The sequence below is a fragment of the Macrosteles quadrilineatus genome, unplaced genomic scaffold (genome assembly GCF_028750875.1).
Source record: "Macrosteles quadrilineatus isolate MER2022 unplaced genomic scaffold, UCM_ALF_1.0 Scaffold_7__1_contigs__length_78375512, whole genome shotgun sequence".
NCBI classification, from domain to species: Eukaryota; Metazoa; Arthropoda; class Insecta; order Hemiptera; family Cicadellidae; genus Macrosteles; species Macrosteles quadrilineatus.
In genome coordinates this window covers 49949483-49965266 of record NW_026542600.1, presented here as the reverse complement: position 1 = coordinate 49965266, position 15784 = coordinate 49949483, and the positions used below count along the sequence as shown (strand labels likewise).

General features: G+C 33.7%; 1 protein-coding gene across 1 annotated transcript in view; it reads right to left on the bottom strand.

Annotated features, from left to right (window-relative positions):
* Nucleotides 1-703: 703 nt before the first annotated feature.
* Nucleotides 704-15784, bottom strand: part of LOC128998352 (testin-like) — a 35049-nt gene continuing 19968 nt past the window's right edge. Inside the window, exons 5-12 of the mRNA XM_054424456.1 lie at nucleotides 15476-15627; nucleotides 11430-11505; nucleotides 10588-11005; nucleotides 9498-9588; nucleotides 8511-8670; nucleotides 6539-6649; nucleotides 4770-4937; nucleotides 704-3354 (exon numbers count right to left, since the gene is read on the bottom strand). Coding sequence (XP_054280431.1) covers nucleotides 3169-3354; nucleotides 4770-4937; nucleotides 6539-6649; nucleotides 8511-8670; nucleotides 9498-9588; nucleotides 10588-11005; nucleotides 11430-11505; nucleotides 15476-15627 — 1362 coding nt within the window. The 3' untranslated portion in view covers nucleotides 704-3168. The remainder of the gene's footprint in view (nucleotides 3355-4769; nucleotides 4938-6538; nucleotides 6650-8510; nucleotides 8671-9497; nucleotides 9589-10587; nucleotides 11006-11429; nucleotides 11506-15475; nucleotides 15628-15784) is intronic.

Below are 15784 nucleotides of genomic sequence, written 5' to 3'. Positions count from 1 at the left end.
TTCTAGGAAAGTCCTATCTTAAAACATAGTATAAACGAAATAAAATTGTACATAAATGTGTTGTTTTATTAACAGAACTATAACTGAAATTTTCAAATTGAAGAAGTTAACTCAGCGATATGTTTTTTGTCACCATTGAAATTTTACAGCATTGAAACTAGTTTTAATTTCCTATTCTACGAAATATTTTATAGACTATTTATTTATCACTGTATTTTTAAGTCACTCTTTTTTGAAAAGCCCATTTAAAGTTTTTTAAGGACAAGTGACAAAAGTACTATTTTTTTACATTGAAAGATGGCAAAAGTGTGCAGTGTAAATGTATAAGTCCCATTTAAAACATTAGAGGGCTCAACAAACACTCCACACTAATTTTAAATGACTAAAAAGTGCAAATCATAAAATAATACAATCCTGTCATTGGCTAGGACCATCTTGAAATTTCGGGATTGACTTGACACTCATTTATATTTTTTCCAAGCAATCACTCACGTGCTTAAACGATCAGAACAAAAATTTGTTAAGTTTATTACTAAACACATTTCTAAGGTGGTCCTTTAAAGGAGGGATGGAAGATCATAAATGAAACAATCCTGTTACCAAACATGATATTGCTTAAATGAAATAGATTACAACGAGGGAAAGAGGTAGACATCACAAATTAATAAGAATGAATATAAATATATTTGTCTTTTAACATGACGATAAACAATTTATAAAAATACATAAAAAAACAATAATGATACAATATATATAATGACTATAAAAATATGTTGTGTCCAATAGAAAATAATGCTGTTTTAAGATAAAACAGCTGTCTAATATTACAACTTTATTTTACACTCTTAAATACTAAAAAAGTATATACTGTCAAAAAATATGTTTTGGCACTTCAATTAACAATTAATGCCGATTTAGGTAAACATTTGTCCAAAACTATAACTATATATGACACTCTTGAAAACTACAAACTGTATTTTTGTTCTAAGGCCTATCTGCACTTCTTCAAGGTAAGGTAGCTGCTATCCTCCTTAATATGCTATTATAACAATTATAGTGATACTGAGGCTACGCCATAATACAAGTTTCAGTCTTATCAAGTTGCGATACATTATATCGTTGACTATTTATTATAAAATCATTGTCAGTATTCAATGGGATTGTTTAGTGCATCCCACAAATTTAGGCACGATGTAAAGGATGACAGATAAAAGCAATACTAGAATTCTCTAGATAAGCTTGCACTGCGTCTGATATATCACTAAGTCAAAAACGACACAAGGCATGACGAAAGTATTGTGAGATTTTAAATGCTGTCACAGTTATTGCTTTTTAAGGTTTATGTTCATAAAGATATTCTATTTTATGGTACCACTTAAGTGACAAAAACTTCAATATGCCTAACTTGTTTACTACTTTTAATAAAGCTGTGTTATAAGTATGTTTCCTCTCAATATTAGTCAGAAAAAAAGATTATTCAGGGCTGAAATGATGAAGCATGACTTTAGTTTGTGAGATTAAATTTAACTTTAATTTTTTTTTTACTAATAAATAAAAATAACTTTATCTTACCATGAGATATATTTTCTGACTATAATTAAATACTAGGACAATAAGGTTATCTGATTAAAATATAGGGCTTTTGCCAGGAATTATTAAGGACATTTTCGGGCCACTGACCATTATTTCAACCACTAGAGAAAACTTTAAACCACTTCTCTAGTGGTTGAAAAAGTGGTCAGTGACCACGAAAATTTATACTTTTGTGTTGTTGATATGTGTCTCTATGGACTTATTTAAAGGTAAGCTTGCTTTCCTGTCAATTTCCTTAACAATATTAGCACAATAGTTTTATTAAATGTAATTCCAGACTATAAGGCAGGGATGGTATTTAAACAAGAACAAACCACATGGGTTGAAATAACTATTTAGGTAAATAAAGGACAAAACTGTTTAAAAGTATGAAAAAAATAGAAATATTAGTTTTAAACGTTATATACATTTGTATATATGGAACAAGTAACTTAACTTTAAAAATTATATGTAATTTATAAAAGCACACATGTTATGGGCGTTATGGCAACATAGAATTTATACATGGGATGTGTAAAGCAGTCTTAGTTTTAAGGCAAGTTTCAAATTTTCAAAACTCTTGTTAAAAAATTATGTATGAAATAACTATTCAGCCCACAAAACAACTGATCAACAATCATTACAAACTTTAAGTACGTAGGTAAATTTTAAGACTATATAGAGTGTTGTAACACTGATGAAATATACTAAAAACATTAGAGATCACTTATATTTTAAATATTTCACTTCAATATGGAATGCAGTAGGACCTTCTTGATTTCATTTTTAAGTAGGAATATTATTTATACAAGAACACATGGGCAGAAAACGTTAAGGTGAAAAACGTAGAGAAGAGTTGAAAGTATGAAAATGTTAAATATAGAAATATTAGTTTCAAACATTACATAAATTCTTGGAATACTTTGTCCTAACTTTAAATAAATAAAGTTTAAAAAGTAAATTTGGTTTGTAAAAGTCCATAAGTGCATATGGTATGGTAACACAAGGAATACATAAAGGAATATACAAAAGGAATGTATAAAACTATAAAACAGTCTTGGTGTGTAGGTGAGTAAATATGTTGACAGTTCAAAACTCTTGTCCAACAACTTACAAACAACCATTAGAAACTTTTATTTTAAACCAGTCTGGGCTATCCAAAGTGCCGCCTTAAAGTGTGTCGACTCAACGAGTACTATACGACTTTATTACAAAACATAATGCACAAATTGCTGCTTGTATATTAAGAGCGCAAAGTGCATCATAGTTGCACAAGGCTTTAGCTGAGTGCAGCCATACATTTTTAGAGTGGCAATGAATGTTTGTGCTCGTAATGCATACAAGAATTTCCTACCACCATTATTAACTTATCATTACTCACAGATTAACTTTTTAGTTATATATAAAATGTCATTTATGTTATGGTGGCTTTTTCTTCACTTTCATTCATGCATTATCGGATGATAGTGTTTTATAGAAAAAAACCTTCAGTGAAATCAGCTGATTTAGCGAGCAGAAATGAACAATTTTGCATATTGTTTACAGGTGTGGCAATGTGATAATATCCATGCAGTGGTAGGAAAAAATAACGATATCTCAGTTGCGGTCACGACATTCCCTCGAGCAGAAAGGCTTTGTTCCTTGAAAGATGAAACTGTTGGCTGACAAAGGCTTGTTGCATGTATTAGACGAACACTGGAAACATCGTGGGTGCCAGTGAACACCCTCGTGGCTGAGCCCCTGTTCTCTGGGGCCTATAGGATCTCCACACCTGCGGCATTTCTGTAAGAGGAAAAATGTATTTTCCAGTGTACGCAAGTATCTTTTAAGGAGTAGAATGAAAATTCTACGGCATTCATGCAGAGTTTACAGTCTTAAGAGAAAATTTGTTTTAAGATCTTTTGAATGACATTTCGACGTCGCCGCAGGTGTTTCCTGTGATAACACTATCCCCAGTTTTTTAGTATTACATTCCATTAATTGTGTTTTTGCCGTCCGTGTTTTATATGTGTTCTAAAATGGTAACGACGGATCTACACAAATAGGATAGATGACTTGATGTTTTTGTCACACCTGATGATGGACTCCAAGTCCGAAACTAAAGTAATGTACTACTGCACAGGATCACTTGACAGAGGAAGGTACCATAAACCATTTAGCTCAGAATTAATTTGTATGGCTAAACCTTCAACGTGGGAATTTATTTATGATTTCTTTATCAATGCTTTTTTGTTTTATGTCTGTTTGAGGCATATGTATATCAAAACGATATGATGGCATTTAACCAAAATAAAAGAAAAAAATCAATCTGTATCCTCCTCCTCTGTACTAGTGTAAACGCTAGCAAAACAGATGATATGTGCATTACCTATAACTTATTAATGCCGTAAACTTCCACCCAAGCCGGACAAAGCTAATTTAAGGCCACTCACCGGCTGAGGCCACGTACATTAATGAGCTTAATATGGGTTAAACACGTTGGGGAATCGAACCTGTGCATGAAGAAAGTCCTCAGCGCCAACTCATCAGTGCATATAGGTTAGTTGGATGCTACTATAAGGAGGTGCAACAATAGCGCTCGCAGGTAAGATTCAACAAACTACTTGAGTACCAGAGGATGTAGTAACCTCAACGTGAAATTCCGTAAAGAGCTACACTCATCACACCGTCAAACAGATAAAAAATTACCAATCATGGTTATCAGTTTTAGTTCATCGCCATTACTACAGGCAAAATCAATAAACAAAAGTCAAATCCGGGTGCAATTTATAAAACAATTTGTACAAATATGTACAACAATAACAATTGAATACAACAATATCTTCAACAAAAATCCATTGCCCCAGTTGGGTGGTAAATAGTTACTTTCTGTTCAATCAATTCTAAGTCTTGTAATTTATTTGTCTCAAATTTTAAATTTTTACACCAGAACGCTGGAACTTTGTGATCAACTCCCGCAAGCACGAAAACACTAACATTGTGATTTTCACACAGAACATTGTTAAAAGGAAACCAACGGTACACTGTAAGTGAATGGCCGCTTGGTTGTAAGCTAATGAAAATTATTACTGATTTCCCAGTCGTATAAAAGTCCATGTACTAATTAGACTTTTCTGCTCATCAAAATTCAGTTGCATGAGGGGTATATTGATCAAAAATGTAACCCTAAAATACAATGCAACAATGTATCACCTTACCTTACAATAAATGTCCTTTATACAATTAAGGCAGGTTGGAAGGTTTTTGTTGTCTTCGTTGAGCACATACTCTAGGCCTGCAAGCTCAATGTCACAGTCTATGCAGCAGAAGTGGTTTAGATGGTAGTATTGATCTTCGGCAAAGGTGTACTGTGGATTGAAGATCAGCTGGAAGAACAAAAACATTAAATTTCATTACAATGAAATATGAATACTATCAGAGTGTCCAATGAGCCACAAAAATATATTTCAAGAACAATTAGTTGCAGGTTGTCCAGATTCAAAATTGTATGATTAAAGCTTTCTGTTAAAAACGTCATCATAGCCTACTTGCACTTTGGAAAAACATTCAAAGAAGTAAAATTAACTTTGATTTTTTTTTTTTTTTGTGATGCCGTTCAAGCTATGAAATTTTAAATATACCAATTATGGTGAAAATATACCAAAGACAATTTATCAAAAATACCAAACGTATTTATGTTACTTTTAGTACAAGGATTCAAAAATAAAACTTGCCAACAATGCAAAAGAAACCAATAAGATTCAAATTAAAAATATACTGTAGGCTACAAATCTGTTAGGTTTAACTTTTATTTACTCAATTTTAAATGAGTTTTCAAACTTTCGCTGATTTTCAAAACTTATTACGGTAACATCGTGGTCAATTTTCTATCATGATATTCTTAGTTCCCAAGAAAAGATGCAAAACACTGTTAGAGTGAATTTCCGGGTCTAATATTCAAATTACAAATTTCATATATTTATTCTTGTTAAGTTCCTGAACAACTGAACGCCCTGAGGTTAAAATACATTTCAAAAGTATTGTATCATTTCGAATCATTTCATAAAACCTACATTATTTTCTGAAGACCAAGATTTCACAGACTTTTTACTCTAGTGGGATTTCTTTTACCTTTTCCACCTATACATCTATGGGAAATATATTGTTTTTGTCTGCATTTTTGTGTTTGTGTTTAAATCAGATTTCAAAAAATGGCTTGAACGGTTTTGGTTTTGATTAAAATTTAGTATGTTATAGTCTTTTCTTTTTAACTCGTAACAAAATGGTACGAACCATGTTGCAGTAAAAAAACGCAGTTCAAAAGTTATTGCAACTTTTATGATTATTCTATAAATCCCATAAAATAACAAAGAAGATCAGAACTACAAAAAAGTGGCTTGATTGGTTTTAATTAAAATTTGTTATTTTATAGACTTTTTAACTCTAAACAAAATGCCACAACCCCCATTGCTGTACAAATTTAAGTTCCAAATTTATTGCAACTTTTGGGATTTTTGGCATACAATATTATAATTACTACCATCCCTTATCCATGATAAGCGTTATTGACAAGCTGGTGGGAAAAGAATGTGTCAGATTGTTGATACCGTTTATTTGAATTGTTACAGAAATAATATGGAACCACTAGATTATATTCAAAAAAGTATTATTAGAGTGATGATAGGGGCAGAATATGGATCAAGCTGTATGTGAAATATGATTAAGATTGTTTTTTTATTGTTTTTGACTCTGATATTGCTTCAAGATTTTCATTTACAATTTTTTTGCTAACTTTTTTGAATTGGTAACTTTCTCTCAATCGTACTGTTCTTGTTGTATTTTGTTGTAACTTTTTAGTTTTAGTTTTTATAACTTATTGATCGACCATGCATCTGTTCACCATTGCCTTTGCAATGAAGAATGTTTTATGCAATAAAATACTCATGACTATGACTTATGACTTATCCAACAGAGATTTGATCCTTACCTCATCGCAAGCGCTGCATCTGTGTATATTGAGAGTTTTGGGATAATGCCTCCCACAATAGACTGCTTTGTTTTTCTCGTCCAATACATACATGAGGTCAGCAAGCAATTCCTGTAAAATAAGACTTTGATGCAACTGACAAAATCAAATTGAAATTATACAACTTCAGTTTGTACTGCAAGAATATACCTTGTATATGCTTCTTCCCCTTTGAAACGTTTTACTTAAAAAGTGGTTACATAGAAATCTGTTTATGACTCTAACCAATCAGGTTTTATTCTAAATACTATATAGTTCTAAATATTGTTTTTCATGTCTAGTTCATATATGTTGGTGACACTGGAAGTTACTTTTGACGTAATAAATGTTGTTTCTAGGTATTATTTTAGGGATAGTTCTATGTTGTGTGTTTTAATTTCTTGTAATATAACCAGGGGACGACCTATTGTTTATGATTACATCGTTTTATTTTGGACAAACTAGGTTTAAATAACTTAAATAAAAAGAATTGTTTTCAGCTAATTTCAGCTAAGGATGACAAATCTACTAAAGTAGTATGTTTAATCTATGGTATCACGTACTGTTATGGAGATCATGTTTTGGGGCCTAAAATCTGAATCAATGGGTATGCTTTTTTGCAGGAAGCTCTGTGGGTTGGATTGTTTTGTTTCAGTCCCACAAGCGTGAGCATTTGCCAAAAGCATAAAATTGATAAAAGTGTTTAAGACGGCATTTTGTTAAGGCTAACCAAGACAATTCTTCAAAAAACTTTCAATGTAAACATTCCAAAAAGGATTGGTGTTCAAGCAATTAACATAGGCCTATAGGCATGATATAGTTCTTAATAAAGGTTTGTAGGAAATAAACTGTGACCAGACTAGGGGACGGAAAAATTATTTGGGCCTAGGGGCGCCAAAATGCTAAATCCGGCCCTGGTTTTATTTCAGAGTAAGGTTTTAAATTCCCTCTTAAAAAGCTGAATAAAAAATGTAAAATAAAATGAGTATGCCTATTAATCTTTTCTTTTATATTATTTACGATACACTTTGTTTGAAGCAAATACAGTGAATCCTCTCTAACCCGCCAATACAGTAGACTCCCTCTTATCCGGACACTTTTTAACTGGACTACACTAGACGGAAATGACATCTCTTTAACCGGAAAATTGTTATCAGCACATTGGTTTAACCGGACTAGATCGGCAGGAAGTGGGCGGTACTGAAACGACTGTTCTCATGGGAAAGATTTGAGACCTGTGATCACGTGTCTACAATACAATGCTCTCCTAAATTTAAAAAGAAGCATGAAGAAAGTCCTCAGTGCCACACTCTTTAGTGCAATACCTAAAACTAAACTAATCTAAATAACACTTAACTGCTGAACTAAACTGAATAAATAATATAAATAAACATCCAGGTGTAAGGACACTATTAATCGACTCGACACCCATTTTAACGAGTTTTCAGTGACGTCGGTTTAACCGGAAAAACCATTATCCGGACTGGCCTCGGTCCCGAGGAGTCCGGATAAGAGGGAGTCTACTGTAATACGGACTATGTGCTGTTGCCATGGTTACTGTCAGCCTAAAACTACAGGAAAAAAATAAAATTAAATAGAGAAAAAAATCATAGCATTACTTTTACTAAGAAAACTACAAAATCCCGAAAATTTGAAAATTTTTTTTTTAATTTGTGTCAGTTTGGTTGTCGATTATTGCCTACTCCTAATTATTAAATATTGTATGAACTCTATTCCAGATTTTTAAGTTTTCACATTGTATTTTAAGAATTAGATGAGTTCATGTGCATTTTTCATAACATATTTGGATTACAGAGTGGTTAAAATATTGACCTTCAAATCTGAAAATTGCTGGTTCGATCCTGAGTGTGAGATTATACTTTTCCTTACAAATGATGTTTTGAAAAATAACAATGCCCTAGAAAATTCAAATAAACTTGGTAAATATACTCACTTTGCACTCACTACAGACAAAACACTTAGGGTGCCAAGCTAAATCATATGTCTTCCTCTTGTTAGCGAATACGGCAACTGTAGAGTCGTCTATGAAACACTTGCACTCGACACACCTAATATCATGTTGTGTGTTCAGGACACATGAGGATGCCACATCACTGCAAACAAATGCAATAAAGGTCATATAAACATGATGCATTAAAAAAATCTAGTCCCAGATCTGTTTACCATTGTTTCCTATAGCTCGGTTTGGGCTCGGCTCGATCAAAAATCTCTGGCTCGCACACCAAAACTTTGGAAATTTTTCGTTTCGAGATTTCATCCGCAAGTTCAGAGATCCAAGCTAAGTATTGATCTTATTTTATAGTTAGTTGTTTATAACAATTGTTTAGACTTAAAAACATTATGACATCACCATGTTATTCATGCTATTATGTGAGGGCCAGGGGTCAATTTATTTAAGTTTTTATTGCATGATAATCATTGCATTATTGCCTGTATTTTTGTGAAGCCTTAACCTAGCAAGTAGAACGGTTTAGCCTTAGCGTGAAGATTTTGAGATTTGAAATTCGGTTTCAGTTCTTTAAGTTTCGGTTTTGGTTTGAGATTTCAACACGAAATAAGTACAATATTTTTTGTTCCAGTAAGACTATAGCTGGTTGCCTGAATCTGTACGAGCTATTGCACACAATACCAGAATCGGTACAGTAATTTTGTGTCGGCAAGATGCTCGCTGTTTCTCTGATACTAAATTCTCTTTGACATTGAGTTGTCTATCTGCAGTTTTCCTCCATTTTCTTTCGCTGGAGACAATGTTTTAACAGTAGGATTTTTTATGTCGGAACGGTGTTTTGTATCCATTGTTTATAAGATCCAGTAATTTCTTGTTGAAAATTCAAAATGAGGTCTTACCTAATCTACAGATAAATTACAGAGTTTACACTCTTTGTGACGAATAAAATAAAACTGTCTGCGTTAAAATCACCTGACAGGGTTGTCCTCTTGGCAGTTGTTTTCATTATCCACTCTGTAGGATGTGCTTGGTTGTGCTGGAACTATGTCCGGGAATTCACCACCTGTAAAAACAAATTGTAAATGTTAATGGCAACACAAAACAATACAACTACCACCTCTAATATTTCATATACATTTTAAGTTTATTGTAAAAAGAAATTCAGCGACATATTATTTGCCAAATTAAGTTCAGACATGCATCTACATGTTTTACCAATAAATCCAGTAATCCAATTAAACAATATATGTTTAAAATCTTAAAAGGTAATAAAGTTACCATCTATTAGTTAAACTAAATGTTACTGCACTGAAACAAACTTAAAACGTTAGTGTCGGCTACTAGAATTTTTCAAAATTAAAATCTAAAAAAAAAACAGAAATCCAAAATCAAAATTGTTGCGTTGACATTTCCTTTCCTCAGAATTATTTCAACAGAAGATTAATGAAAATCTGTCCAGTGGTTATTTCAGAATCTTTGAATAAAAAAACGGTCCCACGTTTAATATATAGAAAACATTATTTTAAACAGAAGAAAAACAACGTTGAAAACAAAGCAGTTTTGTAATATAGCCCTAAAGTGGATGAGGATTTTGGTATAGGTAATAAATAGACAAAACAAAACATCCTTGAAAGTGCTAAGGTGTGTATCAATCAGTATGTAAATAAAATGTAACTGGAACTGGATAATGATTGAATCTTTTACTTACTTCTTGAGCACTTTTAGAAAATTGTAAAATCTCATTACGTAGTTGTAGTTAGAAAAAGTTTTCTAAAATATCTTTTGACGAGACAGTGATAAGTGCTCATATATTTATGAACACCAAATTGGCCTTAAATCGGACTAACTATCAAATAGAATTTATGTTGGTTTTAATTACCTTAAGAAATTCAAATGAAGGTATTACAGTATATATTTTTTGTAATAATTCCCTATAACATCTAGTCAATATAGTGCATAGAAACTTCTCCTGTTCAGAAGATTTGGGAAAGATTGATGGATAAAAAAAAATAGTGTTATAGGTTCGTAGGAGGGTACCCACGGTTTCATTATGTAGGTTTACCTTCGTTAAGCTTAGGAGTGGTTGATTTGAATCCAATGTTAGGGCCGTCTTGTCCCTCTGCATTGCTATTTTCAACCGTTGTTTTCTGGAGTGGAAGGATGCCACTTCTGTCATCATCAAAGGCAGTACTATTGTTTTGGTTTGTGCTATCTTCAAGTTCACATCCAGCGTACGTTACAAACTTTCGACCAGTATTACACATCTTATTTGTCAAAGCGTTATCAATTGTAGGAGGCATTATCGGGATGGTTCTGCCAAGACTTTTCATATCTGTCATTGGCGATGTTTGCAGATTCTTTTCTACTGTATAAATGTGTGGGAATGGGTTCACGGGGTGTTGCATTCCTAAATTCAAATTCCTCAATGGTGCACTAATTTCTTCCACTCTAGTTCGTAAAGGATATTCAGCGTAGGGGAGCTGAAACGTAGAAACATGATTGATTAGACATTTCGTATAAAGTGATTATATTTAGGCAGAAACACAGTACTTGCAATTTTTCATATCAAAATACTTGTTAGTCTATACATGACTGTCAGATTTTGCGACAACTGACCCAAAGTTGCAACAATTATTAGACAGGCTTGTCGCAATCACAAAAAGTGCCATCTGCAATCTCAGGAGACGATTATATCTGCGTGTTCCTAGGAGATGATCATAATTTCTCCTCCACTTTGTATTAAGGTCCTACTGTACAACTTTTATGACCGCGGGATAACTTCATGACAGTAGTTTTAGACTATAAAATAATATATTATTGCCAGGCAACTGTTTTGCTACATTCAAACAGGATACCACAGAGTTCAACAAATAACAGGCTAGTAACATAAAATACAACACTTGCCATTTTTGTGTGAGTAACTCGTAGAACTTGTCCCACTCCAGCGTTTTGTTGTAATTTTTGCAAAAAAGTGCAGTATCTGAAAAAATTCTTATTTCAATTTAATTTTCATGACATAATATAATATGACCAACTTAAGTTTTTGCTGAACTTTTGTTGATAGAGTTGTGCCAAAGAGTATTCACTCCAAACAGTAGCCCGTATTTAAACAGTTAATCATTCTTTAAGCTGTTTTATATCCATAAAATATGTTTTTAAAGAGTGAATCTCATGGATGAATCTTCTTTTTTACCAAAGACAAATTTGGTACGTGAAAAACCAAACTGACGTTCAAACTCTTTTTGTCAAATTTCTCAGTAGAAAACTTTGATACAGAATTTTTTTTTCAAACCCCTTAAAAGTAGCCAAAAGAATCAATGTCAATTTCACCTCTACACAACTTATAATCTCAAGTTACGATTTTATAATCCCAGCAAAATAAATCCACCTTGGTTTTGAGAAGTTCTTGTAGTTAGAATCTCTACTTGGTAAATTTCACCTCTAACAAAATTTGTGTTGACTGTCCCTCATTATTCCGAACATAAGATAAAAAACAAAACTGTCTTAGCATGTAATACAGAAAAATCCTTTATGTGGAAAATGACGAACACACACAGAAGCAGACAGTTGTCAACATTCAATGCAGATGTATTATTTTTTAAATAGTACCCTTTGGCTTAACCCTTTGCGATCGGAAGGCCAGCAGGAGTGGCCACAACACAGTCTGCAGCCAGTCGGAATTCAATCCGTACTGACTTGGTTCCAACGGTCGGGCGGCCAGCTGTACTGGCCAAGTCCTAGTACACGCCCCCTCGGCATTCATCATGGCGGCTCGCTCCCAGCAGCTCGGAATTGTTTTTACTGAAAACCTGCAATGTTAGCATAGGGGATATAAATTGTAATAAAACAATCGTAATGTTATACTGACAACTGATTTATTAAGTAAAAAAAACAGAAGAGATATTGAATATATACATACATTTGTTTGAAAATGAAAATTCTTTGATATTACGTATTTACTAAAAGTGTAAAATGAACGTATATAGGCTACTCATACAAACAATGAGTTGAAAGTTCTCGTTAATCGTCTCGGATTTTTTTCACTGAATGATATTTTTCGAAACATTCACCCATGTGAAGTCCGGGATTGTTAGAACAAGTTTTACAAAAAAACTTTGACCTTTTTCTTTCTTTTCCTGGTCTTCTATCGCTACACACCGCACAGTCCTTTGTTTTACCTCCCTCAAGCGGATAGGGCAGATGAAGTTTTCCATTCAGTCGCTCGTCCTCGACTAAAGATGATGGTCTTCCTCGTTTTCGGACATTTCTTACTTCTCTGACCAGTTCTTTAATCAACATTTTTCTGTAACGTCTTTGGCGAACTACATTTTTCCTTTCTTGATTGGTATTGTATAGAATGAAGGAATTTGCAATTGCTGTTTCCAAAAGCCAAAAGAACATTTTCCTCCACCATTTCAGGGATTTCCTTGTAAATGAGTACGAGGAAATGTACTGGTCTGCGATGTCCACACCACCCATATGTTTATTATACTCACAAACTGCAGTAGGTTTTTTTACTAACTCCCCTACTCCCCCTTTTTTGTAGCGCCTAACCGTTTGGGTAGAGTTATCACCGAACAGTGTACTTAAAATAGCCACCAAGTTTTTGTCTTTCCACAACAGAAGAGACACTTCATCATTTTTTCTGTAGATTTTTGTTTCCCCAGTTTTTAATTTCAACTTAGGTTTAGGCAGGTTCTTGTTTGTTTGTTTTTTCGCTTTGTCCTTTTTAGGCCTAGCTGGTCTCACTTCTTCCGGCAATCCTTTTCTGTGTAGCATGATAGTGCCGGTTGTATGGGCTTTCCATGCTAATAGTGCCTCTGCCAAATCAAGATTGGAGTAAAATCTGTCAGTGAAAACGTGAAGCCCTTCAACATCTCCCAGTGTTTGCTTAAGTTTGTCCACTAGGTGTAAAACAACACGACTTGTAGCTCCTAAATCAGGCCTAATCAAGCGATCTGTGGTTGTTTTACCAAAATATGGTTCAATGGCACAAATATAGCCCGTAGTTGAATCTGACAAGACGAAAACCTTGATTCCCCATTTAATGGGTTTGTCCTTGTTGTAGGATTTAAATAGGATCCTTCCTTTGAACCCAATCATACTTTCGTCTACACTTACTTCATGCTGTGGGACAAAATACTCTCTAAATTTCTTATCGAGGTATGCAGCAACATTTCTTACCTTTCCTGATCGAGTTAATGTCCCAGCTACGCGGCCAGATGGAGGTGGGGAGACATGAAGATTCCAGAAGATTTGTAAAAATCTTTCCTTACTGAACACATCTTTGAAGAATGGTTGGTAGTCAACCCAATTGTTTGAAAAGTAGTCACCTATCTCTGGTTTCTCATTCATCCCCATGTTAATTATGAGTCCAAAAAAAGCTTTCAACTCTTCCAGCGTAAGGTCTTTCCACGAAAGCCAGATGGATTTCTTCTGGAGTGGTGTATTCTTCTGTATCTTTTCTGCAGCATACCGGTTTGTTTCTTTCACTATCTCCAACATTAAATCATTTGTGAAAAAAAGCTGGAAAAAGTCCAAAGGTGTTGTTGGCGTTTGGTCATTTGGTGGCTTATAACCACTATCATGTTTCCACGAAAACTTATTAAAATTATTATCCCCTTCAGACCATACCTTCCACTGTCCCGACACACCCATACCTTCTTCATTATTTGTCCCTTGGGCACCTTCACCATTAATCTCTTCAACTTCCATGCCATCATTATTTCCACTTTCGTGTACTGCTTCCGTGGTTAAATGTCCATTAAATTCCACATAGGCTACTTGACCTCCATCACTTCCATAGTCCTCTTCAAAATTTTCTTGAGCTTCATATCCATCATCAACTTCTTCAAAAACCAAGTCCTCATACTCTGCAGCTAAATCAGTTGAATTTACGTCACTTTCGTGGTCGGATCCATAATAAATATCGGGATCATCAGCATCTTCTTCGTCGGCAAACAATAAATCTCTCAATTCGTCTGATCTTAAACGGTCGTCCATAATTACTTACTTAAATATAGGCTTGGAATAATAACAAACATAACCCAATTCACACGTCTAAATGTTTATAAGAGATAAAACAGTTGTATTGTAGGCCTAACTATTATAAAAGTGTAGCGCGTATACGTAGTATATGTACAAATGTTCTTTTAATCAACTTATATTTACATTAAAACTTTAAACTAGATTAAAACTACAAATAAACATAAATCTGTCGAGGAAATAACCAAAAACTCAATTGTAAAACTGAACCAAAACAACGGTTGTTATGACAGCACTTTTGCCAAAACAACAGGTGTTTATTTTTGTTGTCGCCACCACAAATTTTGCTATATAATGTTGCAAACCTGCTGATCGGTTAGTTTATTAATTCCTCACTAGTTTGCAGCACTATACAGGCATCATAACACAGTTTGGAATATTACAAACGAAAACAATGTTGTTGGCCAGTCCTCCTGGACGCCCGAGTGTTCGTTGGATTTCATGTTGGCCAGCACCGCTGGCCGTCCGATCGCAAAGGACAACTGCTGTGGAAATAAATCCGACTTCCGTGCGCTAATGGCGGCGGCCAGTAGAGCTGGCCGCGCGACCGCTGAGGAATGACGGCAAATATTCATTCCGATCGCAAAGGGTTAAGAAAACTCGCAAATTAAAATGTTTTTACATAAAAATGTTTTTTATATAAAATTGTTTGGTAATAAATATTGTTCTTTCAACTAAACCATCATTATACAGTCATTTGGAGATAATTTTCTCAGTAGACCCTAACAAGTTAATTTACTAAATAATAACAATAAGATTATAATAGTAAATTAGTAAATAGTAATAATAATTATTATTTATATATTTAAGAAATGGGTCATTAATAAAATCCAGGATTAAGGTGGGGTTCTCAGACAAAAGTTTTTAGGAACTTGTAATTTAGAAGGCTGCTTGAAGTAACATACCTTTTCAGTTCTGTTTTCGGCATTTCTTCATATTTCTGTATAATGTCGTGAATTGGAAATTGTTTCTTGATGCACAATTTCCTACATTCTGCTGCAACTGTGCCTGTAACGGGCAACTTGTCCTCAGGGAGGCTGCTCAAATAATCAGCGGCCTATAGAACAAATTTAAAATACACAATAATTATCTGAATATATTTTATAAGGATATCAATATCTAATTTTAACTGAAGTTTGATGCCTTTGAACAGCTACTACCTGAGCATCTTTCTGACAAAAAAATTCTAAGGTACATTAACTTATAACTAATTA